Source organism: Haliotis asinina, chromosome 12 (assembly GCF_037392515.1).
Source record: "Haliotis asinina isolate JCU_RB_2024 chromosome 12, JCU_Hal_asi_v2, whole genome shotgun sequence".
Lineage (NCBI taxonomy): Eukaryota > Metazoa > Mollusca > Gastropoda > Lepetellida > Haliotidae > Haliotis > Haliotis asinina.
Genome location: NC_090291.1, coordinates 535,651 through 557,287, shown reverse-complemented (window position 1 = coordinate 557,287; position 21,637 = coordinate 535,651). Strand labels below are relative to the sequence as shown.

Sequence of the window (21,637 nt, the reverse complement as noted above, 5' to 3'; positions counted from 1 at the left end):
TTTGTATGATTACCTGCTAGTTTTACATTCTCTGTGATACTATAGCATTTCCATTCTTCTTCGTTAACAGGTTTTTTTTTAATTTTAAACTTATTTATTGTTCTCGTTACGGTTTTGCTGAAATATTGCCGATGTAACGATAAAAATTACCTCACTCACTCACTAGGGCTGTGGGGTAGCCTAGTGGCTGAAACGATCGCTCGTCACGCATGGGTCCAGAGTGTGAAGTCCAGTTCCGGCGTCGCCAGCCGTCATGTTGCTGGAATATTGCTAACACCGGTGTAAGACCACCAAAATCACTCACTCACTCACTCACTCACTCATAACGTACTCTCAACGTTGTAGGGAGATCGAAGTTTGGTCACGTCATGACACAGCGTTGTCACACCTTTAGTGTTACGTCATTTATAACGTCAAATTTACGTTGAGGAAACGTTATGTGTCGGGGCTCATTACAACGTAATATTATCGTTCCTTATAACGTGGTGTCTCGATAGCGCTTTCTGGAAAATGCTTCACTTTGAGTTCTTTCTTCACTATTCAGCTACAGCTTCAGACAAACACGACCAAAACAACATGCAAATTGACGAATAAACATTGATGTTAATTTATGCTTTGTAAGTATGTACTGGTCACTACTTTAACTTTATCCTTATGACGACATAAAATGACACATAACAACGTTAAGCCACAACGTAGTGAGAACGGAAGAGGGAATCCACAGTATAACGGTGTGAGAACGGAAGAAGGAATCCACAGTATAACGGTGTGAGAACGGAAGAGGAAATCCACAGTATAACGGTGTGACAACAGAGAAAGGAATCCACAGTATAACGATGTGAGAACGGAAGAGGGAATCCACAGTATAACGGTGTGATAACGGAAGAGGGAATCCACAGTATAACGGTGTGAGAACGGAAGAGGGAATCCATAGTATAACGGTGTGATAACGGAAGAGGGAATCCACAGTATAACAGTGTGAGAACGGAAGAAGGAATCCACAGTATAACAGTGTGAGAACGGAAGAGGGAATCCACAGTATAGGGTGTGTGTGAAAACGGAAGAGGGAATCCACAGTATAACGGTGTGAGAACGGAAGAGGGAATCCACAGTATAAGTGTGTGAGAACAGAAGAGGGAATCCACAGAATAGGGTGTGAGAACGGAAGAGGGAATCCACAGTATAATGGTGTGAGAACGGAAGAGGGAATCCACAGTATAACAGTGTGAGAACGGAAGAGGGAATCCACAGTATGACAGTGTGAGAACGGAAGAGCGATTCCACAGTATAACGGTGTGAGAACGGAAGAGGGAATCCACAGTATGACAGTGTGAGAACGGAAGAGGGAATCCACAGTGTAACGGTGTGAGAACGGAAGAGGGAATCCACAGTATAAGTGTGTGAGAACGGAAGAGGGAATCCACAGTTTAAGTGTGTGAGAACGGAAGAGGGAATCCACAGTACAACGGTGTGCGAACGGAAGAGGGAATCCACAGTATAACGGTGTGAGAACGGAAGAGCGAATCCACAGTAAAACAGTGTGAGAACGGAAGAGGGAATCCACAGTATAACAGTGTGAGAACGGAAGAGCGAATCCACAGTATAACGGTGTGAGAACGGAAGAGGGAATCCACAGTATAACGATGTGAGAACGGAAGAGGGAATCCACAGTATAAGTGTGTGAGAACGGAAGAGGGAATCCACAGTATAAGTGTGTGAGAACGGAAGAGGGAATCCACAGTATAAGTGTGTGAGAACGGAAGAGCGAATCCACAGTAAAACAGTGTGAGAACGGAAGAGGGAATCCACAGTATAACGGTGTGAAAACGGAAGAGCGAATCCACAGTATAACGGTGTGAGAACGGAAGAGGGAATCCACAGTATAACGGTGTGAGAACGGAAGAGGGAATCCACAGTATAAGTGTGTGAGAACGGAAGAGGGAATCCACAGTATAACGGTGTGAGAACGGAAGAGGGAATCCACAGTATAAGTGTGTGAGAACGGAAGAGGGAATCCACAGTATAACGGTGTGAGAACGGAAGAGGGAATCCACAGTATAACGGTGTGACAACGGAAGAGGGAATCCACAGTATAACGGTGTGACAACGGAAGAGGGAATCCACAGTATAACGATGTGAGAACGGAAGAGGGAATCCACAGTGTAACGATGTGAGAACGGAAGAGGGAATCCACAGTATAACGGTGTGACGTTGTAAGTTGGGTATGCACACTTTTTTGTGGCAGGAAGAGGGAATCCACAGTATAAGTGTGTGAGAACGGAAGAGGGAATCCACAGTATAACAGCGTCACAACGGAAGAGGGAATCCACAGTACAACGATGTGAGAACGGAAGAGGGAATCCACAGTATAACGGTGTGACGTTGTAAGTTGGGTATGCACACTTTTTTGTGGCAGTGTAATTCATTGTGTAACAATGTTCCTGCTCTACCAAATAGTTTGTGGACAGTCAATGATGGGCAGCACTGCGCTATATTTAGCGTTCTGAATGGTACTACATGGAACTAGAATCTACTAGACCTTTACAATGATAATAATCTTGACAATATTTCAAGGCAAAATATCCTCTCTCAAGGCTAAGAATCTGATTACAATTACCCCGGAAAAGCCAAGCTGCATGTGAGGCGCTAGAAGGTAAAAGCCACTAATTTCACCGGGTAACCATTTTATGCAGGTTGAACAAGGGCAATTTTGAAAGAACTGTGTATAATATGTGCTTACTTGTGGTGTAGGACTGAAGTCTTAGAAACTCTCAGGAGTCAAGCTGCCAAACACGGTCACCCACACAAAGACTCTCCGCTCTTTGCTTAACGTCATCTTTCTGCGACCTAAGCGCTAAGCACCAGGCCACAGGCCTTTCCGCAATATTCTGATTCAAGTAGTTGGGTATTTGGAGACAGTATAATAGAAGGGCTAATGCCACATAACATCTCATGTTACAAGAGGGTCAGAGGTTATGTGGAGGTCATTCTCCGCCTAGATCCAATTTGGGAAACTTAGACCTTGTTGTAGCGAAGCAAACATTACCATTCACAAACATTGCCATGGTGTATCCCTCTTTCCAGGTAACTTTGTTCCAGCGTGGGAATCAACATATACCAACATAAGCGCCATCAGCACTACTAATGGATGTTCAAAATGCTTCAAACAATACAGCAGACATTCACAATGCTGTTTCACGTCGCCTGAAATACGCGTATCTAACCATTTTGATCACTTTGAAACAGTTTGGCGGATTACAAACCATTCACATATTCTCTCATGTTTAAGCACAATGCAAATTCGGGTCTTTGGCTTGACGAGCGACTGGTTTACCCACAAGACTATCCCACCACAGCTTTATTTTACGAGCTAGTGAGTTGTGCCACTTTTAGCAGTAGTCCAGCAATATCATGACAGGGGACACCATACATGGGCGTCACACATTGTACCCATGCGGGCAATGGAACCTGGACCTGCAGCGTGATGAGCGAACGCTTTAACCACTGGGCTACCTCATCACCACTTCATGTTATGAACTCCTGTTATAGACATGTACATTCAGATGTACATGTTAATATCAGGTACTATGGGTATAGAATCCAACAGTTCCAACGACCTTAGACGAATCTACGACATAAATGGTTTGCTGAACTTCTATGATTAATTCAGATGATGTCCAAGTGCGTCCAGTGACGTTCTCTGGGACTTGGCATGTGATTGTTCCCGGGAGGTCAGGAGATGCAGACTGAATTTTCTGGTCTAAGACTTCTTTCTCCACATAGTCGGGATAGTACATACTGCAACGAACGAAATGTCATATGTTTCGGGAATAGTGGAAGGATCGAGTTTAATGCAAAATACATTATTAAGTTCAAGGTTCATGCAAAATACTTTATTCAGTTGAAAACAATCCATGGACGTTTCTCAGATCACAGCGGACACTACTCATCCAGGGGGACCTCACATAAGTAGGCCATTCGTCCCGAACAATATACGTCATCTAGACAGAAGCCCTTATCGTGCCAGAGGCTTACGCAGCCTCTGTGCTCAGGTTGGCCAGGGCACCAGTCAGCGTTCCTGATCTCCCTTCCATCCAACCATGTGTACTTGCCAGTGCCATCTCGAATACCTCCAACGTAGACATCTCTGTTTTGTCCTATTAAAACAGTTGTAGCTCACATCATTCAGAAATCCATCATGACAGCTAAAGCTTATTCAGAAAACAGTACCATTTATCTGTATCACAATCTAAGGACACGCTTAGACATAACATTCATTATTTTCTTAAATGAAGTAAGGCGATTGTATTGAAATCAGTCCATACAAGGTTTGAAGTCAGGCATGTCATTTTACCTTGACTGCGGAGATAGGATCTAGCGAATTCGTGCTTTTCCCAGGTGTCCAGCTGTGCCAGCCTTCCGTCATCTGCCTGTGTCAGACAGTTAATGTTGGCATCTGAACTCGTACTAGGCGCTCTCACGAGCTTCAGACATAATGTGGTCGTTCCATCATACATATAGTCGGATGGGCACCGTACGTCTACAAGAAACAAATCATAGAATGTTAATCACTGGATCGTGTGGCCTAGATTCGAATATTTGAATATGACTTCGAATATGACTGACTGCGGTATAAAACAACATATGCTATAGTTAGGATTTCACTTCCTTGGTCCCAGTACTGCAGCCACCGCGGCTCCCAGGTGGGAGTCAGGGCGATGAGCTAGCTGAGTAGTTAAAGCGTTCTCTCGTCACGCCGTAGACCCTGGTTTGATTCCTCACATGGGTACAGTGTGTGAAGTCCATGGTGCCCACGGTGTCCCTCGCCGTCATATTGTATTGCTGGAATATTGCGTAAAACTAAACTCACTCATTCACTCAGTCACTCAGTCACTCAGTCACTCAGGCAGTCCAAGTGGGAGTCCAGGTTGTCGAGACTTTGTTTTAGTAAGAAGCAGCTGGAACAGTGGGTTAGGCAACTGACATTGTGCGCTCTCGATTTAGATGCCTGACCTCAGGACGTGGGTTCGAATCCCTGATGGACTCAACCCCCAAAAGAATCGGTACTTTAATATGCAATCCTAACTATAACATGTTACTTTTAATCATTTTGTAAATGGCATTATGTATTCATAATAAACAATTAATTGGAACCTTTTTTCCTCGTTTTTCCATGTGGCACATTCCCATCTCATGTGAACGTGAACATTTTGTCGTCTTAAACTATGAGGAGGTCCGTAGAAGACCTTTGTAGTGTAAAAAGTAACATAACTGGTTGGACGGCGCATGAGGCCAGTATGTGTTCGAAGAGGAGAGCGTTCAATGGGAAGTAAAAACTTTACTGTAAACCAGGCTTCTCAGTTTACTGTCGCGAGTCATTTATGTTACATTTTAGGAAATACAGTACACATAATCTGAAATCCTATCATTTATAAAGCATATCTTCAAAAATACTCGATCAAATATGACTGGCAATATTGCATTTGAACAGACCTACCACACTATAATTTATCGAAAAATGTACGTCACATTCTTATTGTCTGTCACTGTAATAGGTTTCCGTGACGCACTATTGCCAGTCCGTGTAACAGCTTTCCGTTACGTGCTAATGTCGGTCCGTGTAACAGCTTTCCCGAAATTGCGTAGATCGATGCTCATGTTGTTGATCATGAAATCGTCTGGTTGAGACTCGAATATTTACAGACCGCCGCCATATAGCTGTAATACTGCTACGTGTGGCGTAAAACTAAACTCGCTCACTCATCTCATACCACTGTTCAATGAGAAAAAATACAAAATCTCTGCATTGTAATGAAGTTGTTTGTACTGTCAGCAACAACAAACCTTCTCTCGACTATTACATGGCAGCTAGAACTTACCATACGCTGGCTAACTGGGCAAGGTTTGACTGACTGGAGAGTCCAGTCTACAGTTAGTTTGACCACCCAGCTAGAACTTACCATACGCTGGCTAACAGGGCAAGGTTTTACTGACTGGAGAGTCCAGTCTACAGTTAGTTTCACCACCCAGCTAGAACTTATCACACGCTGGCTAACAGGGCAAGGTTTTACTGACTGGAGAGTCCAGTCTACAGTTAGTTTCACCACCCAGCTAGAACTTACCACACGCTGGCTAACAGGGCAAGGTTTTACTGACTGGAGAGTCCAGTCTACAGTTAGTTTGACCACCCAGCTAGAACTTACCACACGCTGGCTAACAGGGCAAGGTTTTACTGGAGAGTCCAGTCTACAGTTAGTTTGACCACCCAGCTAGAAACATCGCATTCGGTCACTTTTTTTACCATTATTTATTGGTAAGTGGAAAGTAAGTGGATGGTTTTCTATTTATCAAGATACAAAACTACCACTGATATAAATGTTGATATATAAACGTACACTTCTTTCCAGTTCGTCCAGTACATGTTTCCTGTAGACATATCGCATTTTTAGGGACATTTTTGCACGTCAGTCAGCCGTAATGGGAGTAAAACATTTTTTTCTCTTTTGCAAGTACTCAGATGCCATGCATTTGATTATCACAAAACGACGCTCTTGTAAAATATTTCGACATATGCATATAATCAAAATCTACTGGACTGATCGGGTAGTCATATTCCTTGGGACATGTAGCAAGTTTTGCGTTGAACAACAGACAGTTAAGATAGAAGATACGAACCAGTAATGTCATAAGCAAAATTGCACTTGCAAGTGTGTTCTACGACTTATCCGAAATGAAAGTTTGTCTTTCATGAGCGAGAGCGAGGTCAATACATAACTCTGCACGACTTTCGTATCTGTCCTTTTATCACAAATGCTCGAGTTTACTAACTTCTTTATTATCCATTTTATCCATGTACATGTGTGCTGTAAAACACGGCAACAAGTGTGTATGGTGGCTGATCAGGGCCATCGCTTTCTAACCTTAAATTTTAGAGGCGAGAAAGCGATATCGCGAGACGAGGAAGCGGTAGCACGAGACGAGAAAGCGATAGCACAACATGAGAAAGCGATAACGCGAGACGAGAAAGCAACATCGTAGTGCGAGAAAGCGATAGAGCAGGAAAGCGAGAAAGTGAGAAAGCGATAGAGCGAGAGCGCGAAAGATCGAGAAAGCGATATGGCCCACACTTCAGTCCTGTCTTTGCATGTAATGTTCTTGTCCATGAATGGCATCGTTTGATTTGACGTTGAGAGAATATCTGAGACAGATGTAGACTTTCCTTTGGTGCACTGTTTGAACATATACAATAGTCATATCGTGAAATACCGGACTCTTAGTAATAATCTAACAAACTGGAACCGTTTATGTTTTTGTCACTGCATTGTACTGCATGGTTATCTCATTAACAATGACGCATGGTGAAGTTAAGTGTCCATGTAAATAACAACTCTTTGCTCTGCATCACGTTTATCTCACATCATACATATTGTCACTAAAAGTACGTTATGAATATATTATTGAGACAGTTTAAATGACATTTATATGTGGAAAGTTGATGCCTAACACATTTGTTTGCCATATCTGACCGCCATCGTAACTTATAAATACATTGATTACTTATCTGTGTCTACATGTCCATATCTCAAATGCTACAGCTGCTCGTGCACGCGTAGCATGTGGTAAGTTGATTGGTGACGCGTGTATCCATTTAACCCATTTTTTCAGTCTGTAACATTTTCGTTGTCAGACGAGGACCTCCAAGTCGTTCAATATATGTAATTATCTACCTGTATTATCTACCTGTATTATCTTGTTCATAATTTGGTCAACTCATGTCAAAACTATTGTAATCTAGTAAGAGCAACAGGTGACATTCATTAGGTTGAAGATAAACCCTCCCTCACATCTACAAACACTTACCATGTTTACACACTGAACTGCGTCGCTGCTCTCCTCAATCGCCACCAATTATGATAAACTACAACCTCAACAATATAAATCCCTCAAAACCTTTTCTTTGCCATATTTTCATCTACTGTACATCAGTACACCCCTATCAATATATGCGTTTTACGTTGTACAGGGTTGTATGATATACTTCATTATTCCCAAAGTGATGATTGTATGACGTCTAACACATCTACCACGCACGTGAATTGTGGCACTGTCTCAAGTCTATAGTCTGAAAATGGGGAGAGACAGTTTATTCATTATTCCTAAAGTGATGATTGTATGACGTCTAACACATCTACCACGCACGTGAATTGTGGCACTGTCTCAAGTCTATAGTCTGAAAATGGGGAGAGACAGTTTATTCATTATTCCTAAAGTGATGATTGTATGACGTCTAACACATCTACCACGCACGTGAATTGTGGCACTGTCTCAAGTCTATACTCTGAAAATGGGGAGAGACAGTTTATTCATTATTCCTAAAGTGATGATTGTATGACGTCTAACACATCTACCACGCACGTGAATTGTGGCACTGTCTCAAGTCTATAGTCTGAAAATGGGGAGAGACAGTTTATTCATTATTCCTAAAGTGATGATTGTATGACGTCTAACACATGTGGCACTGTCTCAAGTCTATACTCTGAAAATGGGGAGGAGGGGGAGGGGGGGGACAGTTTTATTCATTATTCCTAAGTTGATGATTGTATGACGTTCCTAACACATCTAACCACGCAGGTGAAATTGTGGCACTGTCTCAAGTCTATACTCTGAAAATGGGGAGAGACAGTTTATTCATTATTCCTAAAGTGATGATTGTATGACGTCTAACACATCTACCACGTACGTGAATTGTGGCACTGTCTCAAGTCTATACTCTGAAAATGGTGGAGAGACAGTTTATTCATTATTCCTAAAGTGATGATTGTATGACGTCTAACACATCTACCACGTCGTGAATTGTGGCACTGTCTCAAGTCTATACTCTGGAAAATGGGGAGAGACAGTTTATTCATTATTCCTAAAGTGATGATTGTATGACGTCTAACACATCTACCACGTACGTGAATTGTGGCACTGTCTCAAGTCTATACTCTGAAAATGGGAGAGACAGTTTATTCATTATTCCTAAAGTGATGATTGTATGACGTCTAACCACATCTACCACGTACGTGAATTGTGGCACTGTCTCAAGTCTATACTCTGAAAATGGGGAGAGACAGTTTATTCATTATTCCTAAAGTGATGATTGTATGACGTCTAACACATCTACCACGTACGTGAATTGTGGCACTGTCTCAAGTCTATACTCTGAAAATGGGAGAGACAGTTTATTCATTATTCCTAAATTGATGATTGTATGACGTCTAACACATCCACGTACGTGAATTGTGGCACTGTCTCAAGTCTATACTCTGAAAATGGGGAGAGACAGTTTATTCATTATTCTAAGTGATGATTGTATGACGTCTAACACATCTACCACGTACGTGAATTGTGGCACTGTGTCTCAAGTCTATAGTCTGAAAATGGGGAGAGGACAGTTTATTCATTATTCCTAAAGTGATGATTGTATGACGTCTAACACATCTACCACGTACGTTGAATTGTGGCACTGTCTCAAGTCTATAGTCTGAAAATGGGGAGAGACAGTTTATTCATTATTCCTAAAGTGATGATTGTATGACGTCTAACACATCTACCACGAAGGTGAATTGTGGCACTGTCTCAAGTCTATAGTCTGAAAATGGGGAGAGACAGTTTATTCATTATCCTACAGTGATGATTGTATGACGTCTAACACATCTACCACGTACGTGAATTGTGGCACTGTCTCAAGTCTATACTCTGAAAATGGGGAGAGACAGTTTATTCATTATTCCTAAAGTGATGATTGTATGACGTCTAACACATCTACCACGTACGTGAATTGTGCACTGTCTCAAGTCTATAGTCTGAAATGGGGAGAGACAGTTTATTCATTATTCCTAAAGTGATGATTGTATGACGTCTAACACATCTACCACGCAGGTGAATTGTGGCACTGTCTCAAGTCTATAGTCTGAAAATGGGGAGAGACAGTTTATTCATTATTCCTAAAGTGATGATTGTATGACGTCTAACACATCTACCACGTTCGTGAATTGTGGCACTGTCTCAAGTCTATACTCTGAAATGGGGGAGAGACAGTTTATCATTATTCCTAAAGTGATGATTGTATGACGTCTAACACATCTACCCGTACGTGAATTGTGGCACTGTCTCAAGTCTATACTCTGAAAATGGGGGAGAGACAGTTTATTCATTATTCCTAAAGTGATGATTGTATGACGTCTAACACATCTACCACGTACGTGAATTGTGGCACTGTCTCAAGTCTATACTCTGAAAATGGGGGAGAGACAGTTTATTCATTATTCCTAAAGTGATGATTGTATGACGTCTAACACATCTACCACGTACGTGAATTGTGGCACTGTCTCAAGTCTATACTCTGAAAATGGGGAGAGACAGTTTATTCATTATCCTAAAGTGATGATTGTATGACTGTCTAACACAATCTACCACGTAGCGTGAATTGTGGGCACTGTACTCAAGTCTATACTCTGAAAATGGGGAGAGACAGTTTATTCATTATTCCTAAAGTGATGAATGTATGACGTCTAACACATCTACCACGCAGGTGATTGTGGCACTGTCTCAAGTCTATAGTCTGAAAATGGGAGAGACAGTTTATTCATTATTCCTAAGTGATGATTGTATGACGTCTAACACATCTACACGCAGGTGAATTGTGGCACTGTCTCAAGTCTATAGTCTGAAATGGGGAGAGACGTTTATTCATTATTCCTAAAGTGATGATTGTATGACGTCTAACACATCTACCACGTACGTGAATTGTGGCACTGTCTCAAGTCTATAGTCTGAAAATGGGGAGAGACAGTTTATTCATTATTCCTAAAGTGATGATTGTATGACGTCCTAACACATCTACCACGTCAGTGAATTGTGGCACTGTCTCAAGTCTATACTCTGAAAATGGGGAGAGACAGTTTATTCATTATCCTAAAGTGATGATTGTATGACGTCTAACACATCTACCACGTACGTGAATTGTGGCACTGTCTCAAGTCTATAGTCTGAAAATGGGGAGAGACAGTTTATTCATTATTCCTAAAGTGATGATTGTATGACGTCTAACACATCTACCACGTACGTGAATTGTGGCACTGTCTCAAGTCTATACTCTGAAAATGGGGAGAGACAGTTTATTCATTATTCCTAAAGTGATGATTGTATGACGTCTAACACATCTACCACGCAGGTGAATTGTGGCACTGTCTCAAGTCTATAGTCTGAAAATTGGGGAGAGACAGTTTATTCATTATTCCTAAAGTGATGATTGTATGACGTCTAACACATCTACCACGTACGTGAATTGTGGCACTGTCTCAAGTCATACTCTGAAAATGGGGAGAGACAGTTTATTCATTATTCCTAAAGTGATGATTGTATGACGTCTAACACATCTACCACGTACGTGAATTGTGGCACTGTCTCAAGTCTTAGCTCTGAAAATGGGGAGAGGACAGTTTATTCATTATTCTAAAGTGATGATTGTATGACGTCTAACACATCTACCACGCAGGTGAATTGTGGCACTGTCTCAAGTCTATAGTCTGAAAATGGGGAGAGACAGTTTATTCATTATTCCTAAAGTGATGATTGTATGACGTCTAACACATCTACCACGTACGTGAATTGTGGCACTGTCTCAAGTCTATACTCTGAAAATGGGGAGAGACAGTTTATTCATTATTCCTAAAGTGATGATTGTATGACGTCTAACACATCTACCACGCAGGTGAATTGTGGCACTGTCTCAAGTCTATAGTCTGAAAATGGGGAGAGACAGTTTATTCATTATTCCTAAAGTGATGATTGTATGACGTCTAACACATCTACCACGTACGTGAATTGTGGCACTGTCTCAAGTCTATACTCTGAAAATGGGGAGAGACAGTTTATTCATTATTCCTAAAGTGATGATTGTATGACGTCTAACACATCTACCACGTACGTGAATTGTGGCACTGTCTCAAGTCTATAGTCTGAAAATGGGGAGAGACAGTTTATTCATTATTCCTAAAGTGATGATTGTATGACGTCTAACACATCTACCACGTACGTGAATTGTGGCACTGTCTCAAGTCTATACTCTGAAAATGGGGAGAGACAGTTTATTCATTATTCCTAAAGTGATGATTGTATGACGTCTAACACATCTACCACGCAGGTGAATTGTGGCACTGTCTCAAGTCTATAGTCTGAAAATGGGGAGAGACAGTTTATTCATTATTCCTAAAGTGATGATTGTATGACGTCTAACACATCTACCACGTACGTGAATTGTGGCACTGTCTCAAGTCTATACTCTGAAAATGGGGAGAGACAGTTTATTCATTATTCCTAAAGTGATGATTGTATGACGTCTAACACATCTACCACGTACGTGAATTGTGGCACTGTCTCAAGTCTATACTCTGAAAATGGGGAGAGACAGTTTATTCATTATTCCTAAAGTGATGATTGTATGACGTCTAACACATCTACCACGCAGGTGAATTGTGGCACTGTCTCAAGTCTATAGTCTGAAAATGGGGAGAGACAGTTTATTCATTATTCCTAAAGTGATGATTGTATGACGTCTAACACATCTACCACGTACGTGAATTGTGGCACTGTCTCAAGTCTATACTCTGAAAATGGGGAGAGACAGTTTATTCATTATTCCTAAAGTGATGATTGTATGACGTCTAACACATCTACCACGCAGGTGAATTGTGGCACTGTCTCAAGTCTATAGTCTGAAAATGGGGAGAGACAGTTTATTCATTATTCCTAAAGTGATGATTGTATGACGTCTAACACATCTACCACGTACGTGAATTGTGGCACTGTCTCAAGTCTATACTCTGAAAATGGGGAGAGACAGTTTATTCATTATTCCTAAAGTGATGATTGTATGACGTCTAACACATCTACCACGTACGTGAATTGTGGCACTGTCTCAAGTCTATAGTCTGAAAATGGGGAGAGACAGTTTATTCATTATTCCTAAAGTGATGATTGTATGACGTCTAACACATCTACCACGTACGTGAATTGTGGCACTGTCTCAAGTCTATACTCTGAAAATGGGGAGAGACAGTTTATTCATTATTCCTAAAGTGATGATTGTATGACGTCTAACACATCTACCACGTACGTGAATTGTGGCACTGTCTCAAGTCTATACTCTGAAAATGGGGAGAGACAGTTTATTCATTATTCCTAAAGTGATGATTGTATGACGTCTAACACATCTACCACGTACGTGAATTGTGGCACTGTCTCAAGTCTATACTCTGAAAATGGGGAGAGACAGTTTATTCATTATTCCTAAAGTGATGATTGTATGACGTCTAACACATCTACCACGTACGTGAATTGTGGCACTGTCTCAAGTCTATACTCTGAAAATGGGGAGAGACAGTTTATTCATTATTCCTAAAGTGATGATTGTATGACGTCTAACACATCTACCACGCAGGTGAATTGTGGCACTGTCTCAAGTCTATAGTCTGAAAATGGGGAGAGACAGTTTATTCATTATTCCTAAAGTGATGATTGTATGACGTCTAACACATCTACCACGTACGTGAATTGTGGCACTGTCTCAAGTCTATAGTCTGAAAATGGGGAGAGACAGTTTATTCATTATTCCTAAAGTGATGATTGTATGACGTCTAACACATCTACCACGCAGGTGAATTGTGGCACTGTCTCAAGTCTATAGTCTGAAAATGGGGAGAGACAGTTTATTCATTATTCCTAAAGTGATGATTGTATGACGTCTAACACATCTACCACGTACGTGAATTGTGGCACTGTCTCAAGTCTATACTCTGAAAATGGGGAGAGACAGTTTATTCATTATTCCTAAAGTGATGATTGTATGACGTCTAACACATCTACCACGTACGTGAATTGTGGCACTGTCTCAAGTCTATACTCTGAAAATGGGGAGAGACAGTTTATTCATTATTCCTAAAGTGATGATTGTATGACGTCTAACACATCTACCACGCAGGTGAATTGTGGCACTGTCTCAAGTCTATAGTCTGAAAATGGGGAGAGACAGTTTATTCATTATTCCTAAAGTGATGATTGTATGACGTCTAACACATCTACCACGTACGTGAATTGTGGCACTGTCTCAAGTCTGTACTCTGAAAATGGGGAGAGACAGTTTATTCATTATTCCTAAAGTGATGATTGTATGACGTCTAACACATCTACCACGCAGGTGAATTGTGGCACTGTCTCAAGTCTATAGTCTGAAAATGGGGAGAGACAGTTTATTCATTATTCCTAAAGTGATGATTGTATGACGTCTAACACATCTACCACGTACGTGAATTGTGGCACTGTCTCAAGTCTATACTCTGAAAATGGGGAGAGACAGTTTATTCATTATTCCTAAAGTGATGATTGTATGACGTCTAACACATCTACCACGTACGTGAATTGTGGCACTGTCTCAAGTCTATAGTCTGAAAATGGGGAGAGACAGTTTATTCATTATTCCTAAAGTGATGATTGTATGACGTCTAACACATCTACCACGTACGTGAATTGTGGCACTGTCTCAAGTCTATACTCTGAAAATGGGGAGAGACAGTTTATTCATTATTCCTAAAGTGATGATTGTATGACGTCTAACACATCTACCACGTACGTGAATTGTGGCACTGTCTCAAGTCTATACTCTGAAAATGGGGAGAGACAGTTTATTCATTATTCCTAAAGTGATGATTGTATGACGTCTAACACATCTACCACGTACGTGAATTGTGGCACTGTCTCAAGTCTATACTCTGAAAATGGGGAGAGACAGTTTATTCATTATTCCTAAAGTGATGATTGTATGACGTCTAACACATCTACCACGTACGTGAATTGTGGCACTGTCTCAAGTCTATACTCTGAAAATGGGGAGAGACAGTTTATTCATTATTCCTAAAGTGATGATTGTATGACGTCTAACACATCTACCACGTACGTGAATTGTGGCACTGTCTCAAGTCTATACTCTGAAAATGGGGAGAGACAGTTTATTCATTATTCCTAAAGTGATGATTGTATGACGTCTAACACATCTACCACGTACGTGAATTGTGGCACTGTCTCAAGTCTATACTCTGAAAATGGGGAGAGACAGTTTATTCATTATTCCTAAAGTGATGATTGTATGACGTCTAACACATCTACCACGTACGTGAATTGTGGCACTGTCTCAAGTCTATACTCTGAAAATGGGGAGAGACAGTTTATTCATTATTCCTAAAGTGATGATTGTATGACGTCTAACACATCTACCACGCAGGTGAATTGTGGCACTGTCTCAAGTCTGTAGTCTGAAAATGGGGAGAGACAGTTTATTCATTATTCCTAAAGTGATGATTGTATGACGTCTAACACATCTACCACGCAGGTGAATTGTGGCACTGTCTCAAGTCTATAGTCTGAAAATGGGGAGAGACAGTTTATTCATTATTCCTAAAGTGATGATTGTATGACGTCTAACACATCTACCACGTACGTGAATTGTGGCACTGTCTCAAGTCTATAGTCTGAAAATGGGGAGAGACAGTTTATTCATTATTCCTAAAGTGATGATTGTATGACGTCTAACACATCTACCACGTACGTGAATTGTGGCACTGTCTCAAGTCTATACTCTGAAAATGGGGAGAGACAGTTTATTCATTATTCCTAAAGTGATGATTGTATGACGTCTAACACATCTACCACGTACGTGAATTGTGGCACTGTCTCAAGTCTATACTCTGAAAATGGGGAGAGACAGTTTATTCATTATTCCTAAAGTGATGATTGTATGACGTCTAACACATCTACCACGCAGGTGAATTGTGGCACTGTCTCAAGTCTATAGTCTGAAAATGGGGAGAGACAGTTTATTCATTATTCCTAAAGTGATGATTGTATGACGTCTAACACATCTACCACGTACGTGAATTGTGGCACTGTCTCAAGTCTATACTCTGAAAATGGGGAGAGACAGTTTATTCATTATTCCTAAAGTGATGATTGTATGACGTCTAACACATCTACCACGCAGGTGAATTGTGGCACTGTCTCAAGTCTATAGTCTGAAAATGGGGAGAGACAGTTTATTCATTATTCCTAAAGTGATGATTGTATGACGTCTAACACATCTACCACGTACGTGAATTGTGGCACTGTCTCAAGTCTATACTCTGAAAATGGGGAGAGACAGTTTATTCATTATTCCTAAAGTGATGATTGTATGACGTCTAACACATCTACCACGTACGTGAATTGTGGCACTGTCTCAAGTCTATACTCTGAAAATGGGGAGAGACAGTTTATTCATTATTCCTAAAGTGATGATTGTATGACGTCTAACACATCTACCACGCAGGTGAATTGTGGCACTGTCTCAAGTCTATAGTCTGAAAATGGGGAGAGACAGTTTATTCATTATTCCTAAAGTGATGATTGTATGACGTCTAACACATCTACCACGTACGTGAATTGTGGCACTGTCTCAAGTCTATACTCTGAAAATGGGGAGAGACAGTTTATTCATTATTCCTAAAGTGATGATTGTATGACGTCTAACACATCTACCACGTACGTGAATTGTGGCACTGTCTCAAGTCTATAGTCTGAAAATGGGGAGAGACAGTTTATTCATTATTCCTAAAGTGATGATTGTATGACGTCTAACACATCTACCACGTACGTGAATTGTGGCACTGTCTCAAGTCTATACTCTGAAAATGGGGAGAGACAGTTTATTCATTATTCCTAAAGTGATGATTGTATGACGTCTAACACATCTACCACGCAGGTGAATTGTGGCACTGTCTCAAGTCTATACTCTGAAAATGGGGAGAGACAGTTTATTTAAGTATCGCCTTATGTACAACAGTATTCTGGACAATAATAGCAATATTATGATACACACATTTGAAACAATACCTTTTTACCACATATTTATAGAAATATATATGTTTGAAATATGAACACTTAAAAGTTCCTGATGTAAGGCACTGGGTGTATGACATTCCATCACTGATGCAATAAAGCCCTACGGCAAGAGAGAACATAATAGAGGATTTTGCCAACGTTGAACCATGTGCATTTTGTTTCTAGGCGACTAAATCAAATGGTGATTCAGATTCCTGTTGGATCAAGTTATACGCAGGCAAAACGACATGTGCAGGCAGGGCAGAATTATGGTAAATACCACTTTCTCGCTCTATTGCTTTCTCGCTTTATTGCCTTGTTATATCGCTTTCTCTCTTTATTGTTCTATCGCGCTACCGCTTTCTCGTCTAGTGTTATCGCTTTCCCGTCTCGTGTTATCACTTTCATGTCTTATGATATCGCTCTCCCGCTTTCTCGCCACCAAATTTTAAGGTTAGGAAGTGATAGCCCAAATAAGCCACCGTAATTGTGACTGCCCTAATCGATTGTTTTGTCACGAGACAAGCCACCGTAATTGTGACTGCCCTAATCGATTGTTTAGTCACGAGACAGACAACGAAATGCAGAAAAAATGATGTATATGACACTGATTTGTTTAAATGTATGAATAATAAAAACTTTTACTTGCCTCGTTGCTGTGGGGCACCACGTGTCTTGTCTCTGCTGTTCAAACCTGCAAACGTATGAGTTATATTAAGTGATACTAGTATTTGTTCATGAAGCCAGAAAGAGCCTGGGAGATTAACTTTGGCTCCGTAGTCATACATTGTTTTCTCTAAAATATACACCGTCTGTGATGGATATTTACAATGTAGATGATCATTTAATGATGCTATATAACTGTACTTGAACATGAAATCAAGTTAATGACAGTAACTACAAATAGAAAATTCAACGCCATTCCTTCGTCGGCAGCGTGGTAGAGAGAGTGGCAGTTCCAGTCTTGCCAGGGAAAACATTTGCACTTCTCAATTTTTCAATTGATTTCAAACAAAGACGAGTGCAGAAAGTGAAACCCGAGGAGAGGTCTTACTAACGGAAAGTAAAACTTGTCCCTGCAAAAACAAAAAACTCAAATGCGGTCATTGTGGTAAACAAGAGATGACCTGATATATAGTGAGAGACAGACTTCAGGTCTGTACGATGATGGCAACTTTAGCGCTGCAATCGTCGTGGTCAAGTTCAGTGGAATAAATATCAAGGTTTGCGCTAAACAATAGATAACTATAACGTACATAACATAGAGACGATAATTTCTTTAAGTCAAAAGTTTTACGTGCCTGGTTGCTCTGGGGCACCACGGGTTCCGTCTCCCCTGTTTAAATCTGCAAACATAAGTCAACTGCATTTAGTGATATTTATTCATGAAGCCACGCAATGCGTGGGATAATACCTTTGCTGATAATTGGTAACGTGGTCTTACATATTGAGGACATGCCATTGTTTTGAATGACTTGTAATGCTTGAAGTGTATCAGTATAGAGTTATCATTGTTAATCACTTTGCATGCTTTCAATATTTTGTATTTGGTACTCAGGTACCCAAATGTGGCATGCCATTTCATTTCTAAATCAATCCATGGCCACTCCAAGTTAGAATTCGACTTCATCAACCAATACTTATCACCAGAGGAAAATAAGGAGTTGGTTGACACACGTCATCCTATCCCAGTTGCGTAGATAGATGCTGATACTGTTGATCACTGAAGTGTCTGGTCCAGGCCGCCAACATGCAGCTGGAATATTGCGGCGTTAAACAGAAAGCAAACAAATCATTTCTAAATCTCACCTGATTTTAGTCTATGAAAGTTCCCTTCCATATTATTGAGTTTCGACTTCATTACTTGGACCTCTGCTTCAATACCAGACACTCTGCCGCGTGCTGCCGCTAACATCTCGACCAGTGACTTCTTGTCCTGTTCATGTTTCTCTGAAGAAGCAGCCACTGCAGCCTGGATTTGGTCAACGTTGTTGGCGACTGCACTGAGAGCTGACAACGTGTCCTGGACGGTCTCCAGCTCCCCCTCCATCTTGTCCATCTTTGTTTCAATCTCCTTGTCATGTGTATCATTACTCTTTGATGCTTCTAGTCGTTGCTCCATGTCATCCAGTCTGCTCTCCATATTGGTCACTGCATCAAAGCGGGCTTCTATGTCGCTCAGACGCTTTCCAAAACCAGACCTTTCCACACCTGAACCATAAGGGTCATCGGGAGAGAAGTTCGTCGGTCCTTTGAAGACTGGAGTAAAATCAAGTCCTCGAAAGGCGGATGTGCCGTCGCTCGGTGTCAGAGCCATTAGCACAGCGTACATGAACACTGTCAGACACATATTCATGGTTCTGTTAAGTATGACCATAGTATTCCTTTATATGTATACTACTTTATATATATGTCTTGTTTGTTAGAGGCAAAAGTGCATTACCATTATTTGGCCTTTCATTAAACCATTACAACCTTCAGAAGTCATTCATTCCAGACTCTTTGACGTTGTCTTACGCTTGATCAGTAGATAAAAATCCCGAATATTTGACAATTGAATTCGTGTTAAACCTTTCAAGCGTTTCCAGTTTGGACAGTCTGCTTTGGATGTATTGTTAAGCATGTATTGAGTACAATAAAAACGCAAACAAATCTGGAGCACCTTTGATCTCGAGATTGTAATTTCGCCTTATCAGATGTGTATAATGTTTATCAACTCAGAATTTGTACAATGTTGATAGGAAAATATGACCAATGAAATAACAGAAATTCCGGGAAGATTATAGAAATCAAATCTATAGAATGAACAATACGGAATTTCAGGTAGTTTCTATAAAATCTATAAAATGAACAATACGGAAGAAATTTTAATTTTCTAGGAAACCTCCGAATTTTGTTATTTTAAAAATTATACTTCATATGATAAATTATTGTTATTAAACAAAAAGGGTCAAATAAACTGGAAATAACAAGTAAATAACAGGAGTAACGTAACCGGTCTTTTAATTAATGCATACTATCCAAAAGCGCATAGACCAGAAATCTGTTCCAAAAATGTATTTTTGTATAACTGGTCCACAAAGAGACTTTAGTATATGAACTTTTACACCAGTTTAAAAGAAGGTAATGTCTATACAACCCAACTGGATGCATTTAGATAACGGAGACTTTGAGCCCGATGGTGACGACGTAGCGCGGGGCCGACGTTTCCTGGCTCTCAGACCAGTCTCTTTCAACCGTGCAGTTTGACCGGATATCCTCCGAAAACAAAGCACCCTATACTAGCTGTTGTGCTCTCACAAGTGGCAGTACAATCACGCAGCTGTAGTACCCGGATGTACCGATCTTCAGCTGCAATGGTGTCTCGAGGTCTGCCCGTAAGGGGACGGTCATTTGTTATACCTGTTTGCTGGCACCGAGCAGCAAACAGTGGTCGCAATAACTGTCTGCCCACTAACAAAATGCTATTGACCTTTGCTCGGCCATGTCAAAAGTTACTGAAGCTGGCCCGCGCGGCTAGTGATAATGGAGGTGCTGATTATGTTTCCTGTCTTCTGCGGAACAGATCTTTAAAATCGTTCAATATTTCTTCACCACACTTGGCACATGGATAGATCTGGTGGTGTTCTGGTGCTTTTGGGTAGTTTTGTAATTCGAAATGAATTAAGTGTGGCGTTTCCATGGCAAATGTTTTGACTTTGACTCAAATTGGTGGTAGTGCTCTTTTCTGGAGCAGGGCTGTAAGCCATACACTGTTTCTTCACCAAATTTAATACATACGCATATCTACTAGTGAACTGGTACCTTTTGAAAGAATTCTGATTAAAATATATTTTGCGATTTCATGGAAACAAGTTTGGTTTCAACTGGATTTGGTGGTAGTCCTCCTTGCTAGAGCAGAACTTAAAAGACCCTTTTTATACTCTCCTTCCACTTTGCAATATACACGCCAGAACATTTGACATAATCATAACTTGCAGACATATCCATGAAGAGTATTTTGCTGGAGATATTGATGCCTTTGTCGTCTTATCTTATATTCTAAAAATTATCATAAATTATTCTGGCAAGTATGGTGTCAATAGGGACAGTCACAATTTGGGTCATTAGCCAATCTGGCTAGTGACAGTTTGATACCTTGCTCAGACTTTCAGACACTCAGACGCCTGGCAACAGAAGATTGGTGATCTCCTGCGTGGATTCTTTCAATGACAGCGTTCTCCTTCAAAACGAATGCCAATTTCCGAATGTATTCCGGATTTTCATTTCCAGACACTGCATGCTCTTTGCTACACATTTTCATGTGGAAGGTGATTCCTGTTGCCCTTTGTCGATGCCTTTTCAATCCTTGCAAGAAATGTCATCAAAATCAACATTTTCAGGTAAAATCCATATTTTACACATGTAATTTTGTAAGGTCATGTTATCATCGCTTTTCTTACATATTTTGACGATTGTTGGCACACAGTAGGTAATGAACAGATTTTTAAAAATACATATCTCCTATGCGTTTCTTTTTGGGGATAGTATATCTTCGTAACATAATGAGCAAATAATCGAAGATCAAAGCAAAAATAGAATTTGAAGAAAATAATCGGAGGAATTGAATTCCTTTCAAAATTTGGTGTTTTAGAAAGAAATTTGAAATTCCAAAATGATAGAAAAGTTTAAAATATTAGCGAGG

At 40.5% G+C, this 21,637-nt stretch overlaps 1 protein-coding gene across 1 annotated transcript; it reads right to left on the bottom strand.

The window, feature by feature from the left end:
* Positions 1–3,942: 3,942 nt before the first annotated feature.
* LOC137258633 (uncharacterized) lies at positions 3,943–19,309 on the bottom strand. Its single transcript, XM_067796331.1, has 3 exons — positions 18,763–19,309; positions 4,355–4,540; positions 3,943–4,157 (listed from the first exon to the last, which is right to left on the bottom strand). Exons 1-3 carry the CDS (start codon positions 19,307–19,309, stop codon positions 3,943–3,945), a joined length of 948 nt encoding a protein of 315 aa, XP_067652432.1.
* Positions 19,310–21,637: the final 2,328 nt, after the last annotated feature.

Excerpts from the sequence above, each read along its gene's own strand:
- LOC137258633 (XM_067796331.1), bottom strand. The coding sequence starts at position 19,309 with ATGAATATGTGTCTGACAGTGTTCATGTACGCTGTGCTAATGGCTCTG. Across the intron at positions 4,541-18,762 it reads CTTTCATAGACTAAAATCAG|ACGTACGGTGCCCATCCGAC; the intron begins GTGAGATTTAGA and ends TGTTTCTTGTAG. Across the intron at positions 4,158-4,354 it reads ATCCTATCTCCGCAGTCAAG|GACAAAACAGAGATGTCTAC; the intron begins GTAAAATGACAT and ends CTGTTTTAATAG.